A 14,054-nucleotide genomic window follows, 5' to 3' on the forward strand; every position below is an offset into this window, starting at 1 on the left:
AGCGTCGTTTCTAGTGTTCCGTCTTGCCTGTCCTGTTACAGAATAAATCCCCGTTTTTTTTCCCCGGTTCTGCCTGCCTGCTTCCTACGAGCTCGCCTGCAAGCCCGATCGCCCGTTTTATCCGCGATCGTGACAGTATGATTTTTACGTTTTTTAATTTTTTTCAAGGGCTGTACAGGAAAAACAAGGATCACTGTGTGATAGAACTTCCCCTCACAGATGGATCAGTGCGAGCTGTGGTGTTAAGCGTTATCCTATACTTGAGGCAAAAATAAAACTAAAGTTGTTTACATATGAAAAGTCTGTAATTTATTTAGAAAATGTTGACATCAAGTTATTCTATTGGATAGACATCTGTTTATTCATTCATTTATTCGTTTAATATGGATGGCTCTTTACCACCACCTGGTGTATCAACTTGGAATGCAATGGAAATGCATTAGTGCATTGCTGTTTTTACCATAGGAGGTACATCCATAATAAGTACCTAATAAGTTCTATTTCATAGAACCGTTTTTGGTGTTCTGCAGGAACAGAGGCACACAAGCAAGCAAGGGATTGGAGTCTCACCCCAGGAAAGCAACATTTATTAGAATATCACAGTACAGGGTGGAGTGAAAGTGGGAATTGCAGAAGGCTGGCATGGTCTGGCAGGCTTGAGTCGACAGTTGCAATATTGTTGACCGTGGTCATAATCTTCAGTCCCCTGTCTTTCGGTAGCCAGGGTAGAGGTAGTTTTTGGGTTCTGGAGGTCTATCTCATGACACTTTATAGCTTGATCTCCTGATATATGGTATGACTGGTTTAAGTACTTGCTTGCTGTTTAGTCTCTTCATACTGTAAGTACATATTCTTCACATTTTAATTATTGAATACTTTCTGTCCAAGATATATAATTGTTGGATGTTTGTGATCCTTAGTCCGATACATTTATGGAGTCCCATGTGTTTTAAAGAATCTGTCTGAAATCTACCTAATGGAGTCCTTAGAAATTATGAGTTGTGATTGAAATGTGGGGCGGCATGCTGGTGCAGTGGCACTGTTGCCTCTGGGACCCGGGTTCGAGTCTCCGCCTGGGTCACATGTGTGCGGAGTTTGCATGTTCTCCACATGTCGTCGTGGGGTTTCCTCCGGGTACTCCGGTTTCCCCCCACAGTCAAAAAACATGCTGAGGCTAATTGGAGTTGCTAAATTGCCCGTAGGTGTGCATGTGTGAGTGAATGGTGTGTGTGTGCCCTGCGATGGGCTGGCCCCCCATCCTGGGTTGTTCCCTGCCTCGTGCCCATTGCCTCCGGGATAGGCTCCGGACCCCCCGCGACCCAGTAGGATAAGCGGTTTGGAAAATGGATGGATGGATGGATGATTGAAATGTATCTGCCAGTTGATAGGTTGATTCTGAACAAGTGAATTAATATTATTCAGTGACATTTCTCATTAGAGTTCTTTAAATGAATTTCTTTAATGAGCTTATACTATCAACAAGATGCTTACAGTGTAACTGCAAAATTCATGAAAAGTGTATGTTTTCCAAATATTTTCATCATATAATTAACAATTTATATTTTAAAAATACCCCTTGCAACTGGTTACAACTATGTAGGTGTTCAGTCATTAGTCTTACATTATTGTAGTGACAACTAATTTCCATGTGTGGATTGTGACATTAAATCAATAGTGCTGTTTTTACATAAAATTCCAATGTGTCTAAATTAAAATACAATAAAACACCATAGATGATTTGTAAAACATAAATAACATGATTGCTTTAAAGAAATCATGAATTTCATAGATGCCTTGTTCTGTAATGTGTGAAGGTAATGATAACTTAGTGGACAGGTACAAAAAAAGTGAACAGGTATTTCCTCTCTAATTCTCGAGATCTTCTGTGGAGTCCAGGCTGTCAGCATCTGACCCTTCACTGTGGATAGGAATTGATTCCATGCCCACCTTTCCCAGAGCAAAATTTATGAAGACCTAGAGAGAGAATGACATCACCAGAAAAAAAACGAATGAAACCCAATATCTGTGAGGTACTTTCACGCTCATCTATGTTCAGGATAATAAAAAGCAAAATAGTCATTAGTGGCAGCCCTACTCCCTGTGTTGTGACCGATAACAGGAATTCTTTAATATTTTTTAACTTAGACTAATAGCTTCATTTTATTTTATAAATAACATTTATTTTTGTGTAGCACAGACAAAAACTAACAAAATAAAAAATGCAACATACAGTAAAACCTCGGATTGCGAGTAACTTCGTTTGTGAGTGTTTTGCAAGACGAGCAGAAATTTTTAATAAATTTTAACTTGATAAATGAGCGAGGTCTTGCAATACAAGTATTACATATACGCTTTGTCTGCTTAGCGTGACATAATCACAACTGAGCCGATGGTTCTTCTCTCTCTCTCGCTGTGGGATTGTGAGTAATCGTTTCCCATTCTCGGTCTCAGTCGGTGTGCCTCACTCATATAGTCAAAATTTAGCAGAAAAGCACTACCAGAATAAAGGCGTTTAACGAGAATGCGATGTCCAGATTTCCGTGAAATTGAAAAGGAGGCAAAGGCAGCTGTCATTGGATAGGTTCCTTGTTAAAGTCACACAAAAAGAAAAAGATTCCAGTGAGCTAACAGATAGCAGTGATTTCATTAGTTATAGTGAAAATCGTCCTACAAAATAATCCTCTTCTTCTCTCTCTCGTCTCCCTCACACAATACATGATTCTTTTCAAAGGTAAAGTGCAAGTTAATTTGTTTTATGTATTTTTACTTTATATTTTGTATTAGTAATTTTTATATAAATATTTTTGGGTTGTGGAATGAATAATCTGAGTTTCCATTATTTCCAATGGGAAAATTCACTTTGATATATGAGTGCTTTGGATTACGAGCACGTTTCCGGAATGAATTATGCTCGCAGTCCGAGGTATTACTGTATAAACAATTAAATAAGCAAGCCCATGAAGTCCTCTAGCATCATTTTATAATATGTTGGTAATTGAATCTTAATACTAATCTGAGATTAGTTTTATGATGAGATGTACTGTTGACTTTTCTCACCTCATCCAGAGTGGTCTGACTGACAGAGAAGTGCTTGATTTGTAGGGCGATCTTGTTGGACTCCAACTGGTCAAAAATGTAAGCCACACCTCCAGGGGCAACTGGCACATGGTACTCCACCATGGCAGAGTGCTGATCCTTTTTGGGGAGAGCGTAGACACGCGATGGATGATGACACACTCATAGACTACATTGTTAGCTGTATAAGCTCCACAGAATGTACAGACCTTTTTTGGACACACTAAATATTTATATAGCTTGAAATCCTATAATTACTGCTCTAACCTTCAGATATGTGCTGGGGAAATGGAGCTGCATGAAGTTGGTGATGAATTCCACATTGTTGGAGGCCAGTGCCAGGTACATTTTAACTGTGAATCCACTGCCAAATCTGACTCATAAAGAAAAAAAAGACTTTTATTAGCCCTTGATACCTTATTATTTATATTATTGCTTGAAGTAGTTCTGCATAGCGCTTACCTGTGTTTTATGTGCTGCAAGGAGCCCAGGCATCTGAATTGTCCATTAACCATTATTGCCAGTCGTGTGCACAGAGCCTCACACTCCTCCATACTGCAAAGTAAAAATGTGGGTCAGTTTCATGTTATTGGCTTCAGAAATCTAATACCGTATAGATAGAAATACAATCAACACTCAGATGTATCATTCTGTATTCACCAGCCATAGATTCCACCGGCTAACATCTATACAGTAATTAAAAAACTATTGTGTGCGTGTAATGAATACATGCACATATAACACATTTATCTGAAATATATACCCACACATGCAGTAATACACAGTAATCCAAAAATATAAATATCCATTTACAACAATATTTATATTAGGAAATTAAGAATTATACAAGACAATGGCAGCTCACTATTAGTAGCAACAATACAGGGTGAATTTAAACTAGAGCTAGCACGATTAGTCGACGTAGTCGATGATGTCGACTGAAATTGTGCTGGCATGAATATTTTAAATTGATACATTGTTTTTTAATTATTTAAATAACATTACCATTATGATTTCTAAAAGGCTTAAGATTATAAAAGTGATAGAGTTAGGCATCATAGTATGCATCTCATTCATATTTTTGGGCATACTACACATCTGCTTATCGAATTGTGGGTGAAAATAATGTTCATATAGTGCACACAAATGTTTCAAAATTCATGTACATAATATTGTCACAAAAATAGGTGACAAGAAAATAGGGTACCTGTGTGAGGTAAGTACCACGGCACATTTGCCCTTCACCTCCTCCGAGATGACCTTCCAGAGGTGGCGTTTGGAGCGAGGATCCATTCCTGAGCTGGGTTCATCCTGGAGTTGTGGAAAAATGGTAAGTGACAGCAGTCACCCTGAGAGTGACAGCCCTGTACCTACTGTACACAAGACATTTAGCATCATTGTTTTACTGTTTAAATAGATTGCAAGGCTACTGCACAAACTGATTGAAGGTGGTCATCCTCACCAGAAGCAGGATCTGAGGGTGACCAATGAGGGCTATAGCGGTGGACAGCTTCCTACGGGTACCGCAGCTGTAGCTGCCACTGGTCTTTTTCTTGTGGTAGTTAAGCTCCAGCCTTCTCAGTAGGTGGTTCACCTCCTAGAAAGAACAGGAACAGAACTTACATCACATGTATAGAACCAACGGGATCCTGGCATATACAGCACAAGTACACTACAGTGTATTTGACATTTAATTCATTTATCTGACACTTTTATTCAAAGCAACTTGCAGTATGAAGAAAGGTTACAATTATGTGAACTCCTTAGTATTTGTTATTGTAATGCTGTACTTGTTGGGCAACTCAAAAAGACAGTTACAGCTATCAGTAATTTGTTATCCTCAGCACATTTCTTTGTGCTTTACTGTCACAAATCCGTAAGTCCATTACCAAAGCTGAACTGGGGGAAGATCAGAAAAACTAATCATAATATTTACAACATTTTGACAGTTACCATTGACCTGAAATCATTCACTTTAAAAGTTGGACAGCTGGAAACGTGAAACATGGTATACAGATGAGATTTACAATGTGTATTGCAGAGTATAGTCAAATCCCCTCATATATTTCCCCCCCTTGTTCCTAAACAACCTTTTCTACTACAGTATGCCTACTTGCCTGTCAAAAATATGCTCGGTAAAAACAGACGTTAAAGACTTCAGCTGCTCCATGTGAAAGCCACCACTGAACAAGGAACTGTAATTATTCTGCCAGATATGCAAAATGTCTAGGTGTTTTTATGATGGAATTTCATTCACATTACAACCCATCAGCTTCTGCAAATGGTCTGTATGGTGTGCAGTTGTAGGCAATAAAATGTTTAGGAGTTAGTTCCATGTTAAAATGAAAAGGTGAAAGGCTAGCTGGCTATATATCCATACAAAAAAATCCACAGTAAACAAGAACCTACTTGGTCCATCTCCCTCCTGGCGATGCCACGGATGCAGGCATAGAAGTACAAATGCTCCTCAGCTGTCAGTAGGTCATCCAGTGCATCTACTTGAGGACAGTAGCCGATTTGGATTCCTCTTCTGTAGCAGTCTATCATGTCCACCATACTCCTTGAGGTCACATGGGGAAAATAAGATAGATAGGTTGAATAGTTAACGTTTAATATTGTTATACAATTGCCATCCCATGTTTTCTACAAAAACAGAGCGACTTGAATAACAATTCAAAAATAGTATAAAGCGGTAGCTGGCAGAATATTATAAATATATCATCGATCTACCAGTATCTTATATTATGAGGTAGTAACTGAGAGGATAAAACAATAAAATAAAGTACAATAAGATACCAAGAGGCACAAATGTCCACATGTTTCAGTGCCTGCCTAATGGTTTTTATGCATTTACACTATATGATGGAAGGTATTGGGACACCTGGCCATACCTACAGAAACCTTTATGACATCTCATTCTCGGCCCCCCTCTTTGCACCCATAACAGTTGCCACTCTTCTGGGAAGGCTTTCCACAAGATTTCAGAGTGTCTGTGGGATTTTTGCTTAGAGTATTCATCAGAAGAGCACTTACAGTATGAGGTCAGGCACTGATGACGTACGTGAAGGCCTGGCTTACAATTTCCGTTTTACTTCAACCTTAAGATGTTTTATGGGGCTCAGTTCGGGGTTCTGTGTGGGCCAGTCAAGTTCTTTCAGACAAAATGCATCCAACCATGTCTTTATGGACCTTGCTTTTTACACTGAGGCACAATCTTCCTAGAACAGAAAGGGGCCTTCCCCGAACTGTTTCCGCAAAGTTGGAATCATAGAACTGTCCAAAATGTCTTGGCATGCTGAAGCATTAAGAGTTCCTTTCACTGGAACTAAGGGGCCGAGCCCAACCCCTGAAAAACAACCCCATACCATTATCCCTCCTCCACCAAACTTCGCGGTTGGCACAGTGCTGTCAGATAGGTAACATTCTCCTGGCATCCGCCAAACCCAGACTCATTCCTCAGGCTGTCAGACAGAGAAGCGTGAATCATCACTTCACAGACACATTTCAACTTCTCCAAAGTACAGTAACGGCATGCTTTAGACCACTTTATCCAATGCCTGGCAGTGCACTTGGTGATGTGATGCTCACATCCAGCTGCTCTAGAGTGGATCTACATGGAGAGCAAGGGAGGGCAGCTGCCCCCTCTACTGTAGGGTTTGCTCCCCAAGCTGCCCCCCCAATATCTCAGTTAGAAAGCTGATTGGCCTGCTGCAATGCTGCATGTAGAAACCTTATGGATAGGCTGAGTGATCTAATAAGAGTGCTAGATGAAATTTCAGATGATACCAATCCACAGACAGCTGTAGAGGCAAGAGGATTGCAGTCTCAAATTGACTTTTGTAGGGCTCCTTGTAGTGTTCAGAAAGGTGCTCGGTCAAACAAACTTTTTGTCAAACATGCTCCAGTCACCTAAACTTGATCTTACCAAAGCAGCCGACCTTACTGAAACCCTCCGACAGACCATTGAAGAATATCACAAAGAGGACAGCTTTAATGAGCTGCGGAGTACAGTGATGAAATGTGCACTGATTGCCACATTTCTACCACTGTCAAACCAAAGAGAACCAAACACACCTCAAGCAGACCACATGGTAAGTCTTGTCACATGTTAACAGCAAAGATGCCTTCAGAAAAGGAATATTTATTCCCATCACAGAGCCACTTCGTGGCTGAGTTTCTGTTGTTCCTAAACGCTTACACTTTGCAATAATACTACTTCCAGTTGACCGTGAAATATCTTGCATCATATGACAGTCCATCCACATTTGAATTCATTGAGCTCTTCAACATGACCTATTCTTTCACAAACGTTTGTAAACCTGAGTGCAAGGCTAAGGGCTTGATTTTATACATCTGTGGCAATCGGTCACAATAAAACACCTGAATTCAGCGATTAAGTTAAGATGTGTCTCAATACTTTTGTCTATATAGCATATACAGTATAGTCCCGGTGCTTCATATGCATCCAGTAATGTTAATAGCCTCAACCAATTACATTAACATTGGGATTAAGGGCCAAACAGCGATCTAATTACATTGCCAGCCACAGGATGCAAACCTGCACAAGCCACAAGCACACAAGGCCTAACTTTCTGAGCTGCACATCATCCATGGTGGAAGCTTTTTGTATATATGGATATTATGTTAATAAAGCTTGCTTAAAGGGGTAAAATTGCTTTAATTTTACTTAAGATATTCCAAAATATGTATTTATTTCTTCATGTCTTTTTATGATTGCGTAATGGGAGTAGATTGCTTACCCATCCCAGTTACGGATCTGTGCCGTCCCATCTGTTGGGTTGAGGTCACCGGTCAACATCTTAAAGGTGGTCGTCTTCCCTGCTCCATTCACCCCCAGTAGCCCAAAGCACTAAAAACAGTCATGTTTAGCGTTACATTTCTCCTCCTTAGAAGCAAAACCTCACGTACCATGTTTTGCAGGAGAAGCATTCAGAAACATTTAACATATGCAATCTAACAAGAGGATTTAACAGACTGAAGCAGATACCCATTAGCTGCAGTATTCTAAGTCTAGGCTGTTCAGGCATTCTGTCTCAAATTCCTCCCTGATAGATGGTGGAAGAGGATGCCAAACTGACCTCCCCAGCAGGAATGCCCACAGAGAGCCTCTTCACTGCATGCACTTTCTTGCGCATGTGCTGGTAGACCTTGCTCAGGTGGTTTATCTGCAGCAAGTCATTACTTGCTGCTCCACTGGTTACACGTTCAGACTCAGCCACGACATCATCATCCTCATTCAAGCTAGTGTCTGGCACAGACTTCTTAGTAGATATGAGTCCTCTATGGGGGATGAGATTGAGAAGGTTGATATTCTTCTGAACTGCTTAATCTCCTCAAAATCTTCAATGTCATGTTTTAGCATATTGATATAGGGACATAGGAAAAACAGCTATTGTTATTATTATTATTATTGTTAAACTACGTTTGTGCTTACCTAATATGACGTAAGAAAGAAGTATTGAGCAGCAAGCGAAGGGTAAAGAAAATACTGCCTTGCAGGAATAGGGAGATGAAGTTCCAGCCAAGTTTATCCATGCGTAAGGGGCTTTGGTAGGCGTCCACACCAAAGGCACTCAGGATTTGCACCTGCATATCCATCCGTGCCAGATCCATAAGCCCATTACCAAAGCTGAATTGGGGGAAGATGAGGAAGACGTAGCTGAGGATCTGATACACTGCATAGACACTCTGTAGGAGAAAAAACAGTTTGGGGAAAAGGAGTCATGGATTTATAAATCATCCAAATAAAATAATTCGTATTAAATTATTTTTTATGAGAATCGGCAGTCAGAAAATAATATAAACTAAGCTAGCTATTTAAGATTTTTTTTTTTTATTGTAAATGTATGTAGACATATGTACTGTATGAAGTAATAATAATTATAATTGTAATTATTAAAAGGTAATATGTGCAAACCATTATACAGAAGGTACACAATTAAGTAATTCTTAATGACTCTCTCTCACCGGATCGGCTTGGTTGTTCATACTCCACAGGAAATATACTACAGAGGAGGAAATGATGGTATTGATGCTGATAAAGAGGTTGATGCAAATGTAAGTGATGAGAGCCATTTCTGCATCTTTCAATATCCCTGACAGCAGATACATCCAAGGGAAAGTCGCAAAGCTGAAGGATAACGAAGGTGAGAAGGTGAAGGTCATGAAAGAGGCTGTTCTGCATTCATTCATTTTTGGTTTAAAATTGATGAAACAGACTTAAATACCAAGATGGTCTCTAGCAATCCAATTTCTTTGGGTGAACCCTCATTTAAAATACACATAACATGTAATAATGCCCAGAATGTCAATATTAAAGCATAGACATCAAAATTTTGTTTAGAAATATTGACATACAGGCATTCCCCAAATTACAAATGAGATCTGTTCCCTAAGTCTCTCTGTCATTTGTTAAATTTGTAAGTCAGAGAAATAATAATACAATATATAACAATAATAATTATACAATAATAATAAAAGTATGCATGCAATGTTTCCACAAGCATCACAAAGTAATGCATATGTTCGTTATTACGAACTATTATACTGAGGTCAAATTTTTAATATAATAGAGTTTATGTTCATAGGTACGAGTAGTCTGTAAATTGGACAGTCTTAACCCAGTCTTAACCCATTTTACTCACATTTCAAGCTGTTTTTACAATGCTATTGACTGATAGGGTTTGAAATCTATATGCTTTTTGGCCCCATACTAGAACTGAAAATACTTATGATCTAATTCATGTATAAAATTCACATTAGCTATCTCCACTGCGTAAATGAAAAACAGCTGTGATCTGCACCTTATTCAGACTTCAACAGGGTTCCGTAGCAGATGAGAATGAGACCTTACCCAAAGAGAAGCAGTAACAGTGTGACAGCAGCCAGGTTCTGTCCAGCAGTGAATGCAGGAAGCTGGAAGGCAGCAACCATGGCAATGGACAGTACCACAGGGATCAGGTAAAGAGCCTGTGGGAAAAGACCACACCATCCATCTTCTCATCTACATGCAGAATTTCCTCCTACAATGCACCATACCAGTGTAAAAAAGCATTATGCTGGATTAAGAAAAGAAACGGTCTTGGTTTTGTGTTGTTATTAATTATTAGCCTTACAAAGGAGTGACATCATCTCCTGTGTCATATTAAGGAATTATCTACAGTCTCATTTTATTTCCTACTTATTTCTAATTTTTCTATAAAAATCGGGCAAACTGCCATTATACAAATATAAAGAACTACTATATATTTTATGGAAATATTTTTAAGTTAATGCATTTCAATAATGTACCATTATATCACTGAGTGAAGGAGAGATGGATAGGATTTTCAGGGGTGTACTGAGAACTCACCATATCATACAAGAAATTGATAGTCCAGTACATGGGCTCTCCAATGCCAGAGATGTGTTGTAGCCTCTTGGATCCAGTTTGGTGTTCTTGGACCTCATAGATGGCAAAGCTTGCTGTCATGATAGAGTAACCTGTAAGAATACAAAGGACCACCAGGATGCTGACCAGACTCCGTACCCTGGCAGAAAAAAAAATATTATCAGTAATAATCTTCTGAACTGGCACAAGGAATTTTTAGCACAAGAAATCGCTTCAACAGAAAAAGGTGATTCATTTACAAGCCTGCTCAAACAGCAGAACAGTAATTGTATCAACAGAAGTTGATACAAAAAAGAACCGTTTCAGCCCATTAATTCACGTTGTGTCTGGACTTTGCAGAACAGCATAAATAGCTTGCACAAGACAGTTCATTATATTACATATTATTAAAGTGTTAGTTTTTCATCTACTGAAAGTGATCCTTATTAAATGCTGATAAGTATGCCACTGATAGGCAAGCAAATAATGATGAGCATTTGAATTTGGTAATCCTCTCCATAATATGATGAATTGCACTACGGCATTAACCAAAACCCACGTGTCTCTGAATAGTGATAAAAGGCTACTGCATATTACAGAACATTTTTATTACTGGATTCAAAAGGAGCTCTTAAACATTATTTGTAACTAGGGACAGAATCATCTTTAAAGTCCACTTCCTAGAGAAAAAAAAATCTATCTTTCTTTGCTTTTGTAATCTTTGCTGTGAATATTTCAGGGAAATTTCAATTTAAATTATTATTTCCCAACCTCTTCTGATTACCTTTCAATTTCTCAAGCATCTCACATTTTAAAAAAGCTTCCTTTTCAAAGAAAATTTGTGAAGAAATAATTCATGACAAAGACAATAAAATAAACAAAATGTTTGTTTTCCTTACATCACATCTTCATTTAGAACCTGGCCGGGGTAAGGATAGCTGGACACAGATATTTCTGGAAGGAATAAATAAAAATAATCACAAATCAAATTAACACTGCGTCCTTTACACAAAAAGATATTGCAAACCACATTCAAAGCCCTCAATACAGTATGTACAGTATGTACAGTATGTACGTGATGCAAATAGATCACTGAGGTGACTCTTCCATTTTAATCTTTGCTTAGACATAAGACTGTGTAAATTACAGCAACTGGCCGTGTGGATGTTAAAATGTAGTTGTAGCAATATCAATTATAATTTTTAACTATATAAACCCCACTTTACAATTCTGCTTCTCCGTGGAATAAATTAACTTTACTTTAAATGTGGATTTCAACTGAAGGGTATGTGATACTGTTAGGCAAATAAGTCCTAAACTATAAATAAAGACAAATTATGGATCTTTTGCTCACCATATTGCTCTGGGTTCTTATATGATGGGAGATTGGACCTGAGAATGAAGTTGTTGAGGCTGTTGAGGTAAGCTGGCATAGTGTGGTAACCCTCGGGATTGTACCACACCTAAAAAAAGCACAAACACAGATACAGAATATTCAGTACTTTTACATTTGTTATCAGTTTATATATGTACAGGGACAAGGGCAAAAACTATTGTCAGCATGACTTGCCAGTAAATAATTTGTGTGATCACAAAAAGAATCAAAAGATACCTTTGTCAGAGTTCTGTTTTGAGGCACATTATTGATGTCCAGTTTAAGACCAGTGGGAAGTGGCTGGCCGAAGTCCCACCCACCATACCTAGGTAAGGATTTACAACTTAGATTTACCTGTCCACAATGTTAATGCTCTTATCACCCCTTTTAAACGGGCCCTTAAAAAAATCTCTGGATTTGTTTCGGTACTTTCGCCACAATTGAACTTGTATTTTATATGTGGTAGAAAAAATGCATTTTCATGCAGCATGGGGGGCAATGTGAAAATGATTTACCTGTCCCGAACGTATTTGTTAGTGGTAGTCAGCAAGTACTTCTCCGTGTCAATTCCTGTTAAGTTGTAAATAATCTGTGACGAAGGGACTGTTTTACAGGGTGCGTAGTAGGCGAAGGAACAGACCTAAGGAGCAAAGGTAAGCAAATGCACCTCAGATTCACTTTACATCGTAGTCTCCACATATTAGTATATGCTAATTAAGCATTCTGGCAATAACAGCAGGGTTGCAAACTTTGGTCAGCTGGCTAGAGTGAGATTTTAAATTTGAGACCAGTCAGAACACACATGCACACGCATTTACATGTGTATAACAGTTTTATTACCTTATATATAGGCTGTAGGGTTTGCAAACTAGCCCAACACTTTCGATATAACCTATTTAAGATTCATAATGGAATAATATAGATTTGCCATAAGATTTCTTGTGTTAGGGTAAAAGTTTGAAAGCATGAATGTCACACCAGATGTGTGAGAGTGGGCCACCCTGTAACATTATACAACAGGGATGCTACGCCACTCACCACAGTACAATACAGCACATACACATTCAAACGCTAACATACATTCACATAGTTAAACAAAAGGGCTGTGTACCATTCATAATTGATTTGAGAATGACCCTGAAATTCCGATTCAATTTGTGAATTTGACCTGAAAATATATATTAGTTTTGCTAAAATTACATTCTTATATTGTGTGGTTGCGTTGAATTTCTTTGAACTAAAATGAATGAAATTCTTCTTTCTGTCATTCCAATTCAAATTCCACTTCAACATCCTGCAGAGTTTGACCAATTCAATTTAAATTCCAATTCATGAATGGGATAAGTTGCGACACATAAATTCTGAATTTTGCACAACCCTTTACAATAATGGAAATTCAGAGTGACTGATTCAAAACAAACAGCATGCATTTTGGGTATGGAAGTGCCCTTAGGTATTACTACTATTATTGTTATTAAACAGCCCGTCACTCACCTGTCCTGTTGTGGAACATTGGCATGACTGCAAAGCATTTGATGTATTTCCACTTGTAGTCCAGGAATTAGTCCAATATGTATTGGTTTTTAAACATGACCTGAGGAGACATGCACAGAATGAGTGATATTCACTGAAAAAAAATCATTAGACTCATTATAAAAGCAATCACACATGGCATGCCAGTGCTTACTATCTCCCAGTCTTTCATTCAGTAGTGGGTGAAGCTCTGTATAGCTAACTATGTACTAAATGTTATCTGTTAAACTCTGTTAAATAATTTAAAAAGCAAAATGAATGCTCTAATGCCAGTACCATTTTTTGTTGCTCTTTTGGTATTTGATCTTTAGAAGACTTTTGTAAACCATAATTTGTTCATCAGACAGCAAACATCAGAAATATATTAAAAGATCTCCAGGACAACAAAATACATACGGGTCAGCAGGATTGGATAAGCATCTGTTATCAATTCCAGGGAAGGACAACATTGTGTCTACAAGGTAACTTGAGTTAGGATTCTTATTGCTGTTAACAAGAAAACATGTCTCAATCAATAATACAAAAAGGTATAATACATAGTATACTGCAATAAACTTTAATTAGTTTAATTTCCATATTACATGTAAAGAATGTGTGTGTATGTGTGGATTAGGTTTATATTACATTGTGCGGACTAAATTTTCCCCACAATGTGATAAAAACCTGTCATTTTTCAGGTCC

At 38.2% G+C, this 14,054-nt stretch overlaps 1 protein-coding gene across 2 annotated transcripts in view; it reads right to left on the minus strand.

Moving 5' to 3' along the window:
- Nucleotides 1-551: 551 nt before the first annotated feature.
- Nucleotides 552-14,054, minus strand: part of abca12 (ATP-binding cassette, sub-family A (ABC1), member 12) — a 66,390-nt gene continuing 52,887 nt past the window's right edge. For both annotated transcript variants that reach the window (XM_049005986.1, XM_049005987.1), the window contains 19 exons: nt 13,770-13,859; nt 13,335-13,434; nt 12,356-12,480; nt 12,078-12,165; nt 11,820-11,928; nt 11,365-11,419; nt 10,448-10,625; nt 9,950-10,065; nt 9,064-9,226; nt 8,531-8,784; nt 8,175-8,376; nt 7,836-7,945; nt 5,485-5,635; nt 4,538-4,672; nt 4,283-4,386; nt 3,538-3,630; nt 3,343-3,448; nt 3,058-3,195; nt 552-1,974 (listed from right to left, as the gene is read on the minus strand). In XM_049005986.1, the coding sequence (XP_048861943.1) occupies nt 1,867-1,974; nt 3,058-3,195; nt 3,343-3,448; nt 3,538-3,630; nt 4,283-4,386; nt 4,538-4,672; nt 5,485-5,635; nt 7,836-7,945; nt 8,175-8,376; nt 8,531-8,784; nt 9,064-9,226; nt 9,950-10,065; nt 10,448-10,625; nt 11,365-11,419; nt 11,820-11,928; nt 12,078-12,165; nt 12,356-12,480; nt 13,335-13,434; nt 13,770-13,859 (2,425 nt within the window). In that variant the 3' untranslated portion in view covers nt 552-1,866. The remainder of the gene's footprint in view (nt 1,975-3,057; nt 3,196-3,342; nt 3,449-3,537; nt 3,631-4,282; nt 4,387-4,537; nt 4,673-5,484; nt 5,636-7,835; nt 7,946-8,174; nt 8,377-8,530; nt 8,785-9,063; nt 9,227-9,949; nt 10,066-10,447; nt 10,626-11,364; nt 11,420-11,819; nt 11,929-12,077; nt 12,166-12,355; nt 12,481-13,334; nt 13,435-13,769; nt 13,860-14,054) is intronic.

This window comes from Brienomyrus brachyistius, chromosome 1 (assembly GCF_023856365.1).
Source record: "Brienomyrus brachyistius isolate T26 chromosome 1, BBRACH_0.4, whole genome shotgun sequence".
Lineage (NCBI taxonomy): Eukaryota > Metazoa > Chordata > Actinopteri > Osteoglossiformes > Mormyridae > Brienomyrus > Brienomyrus brachyistius.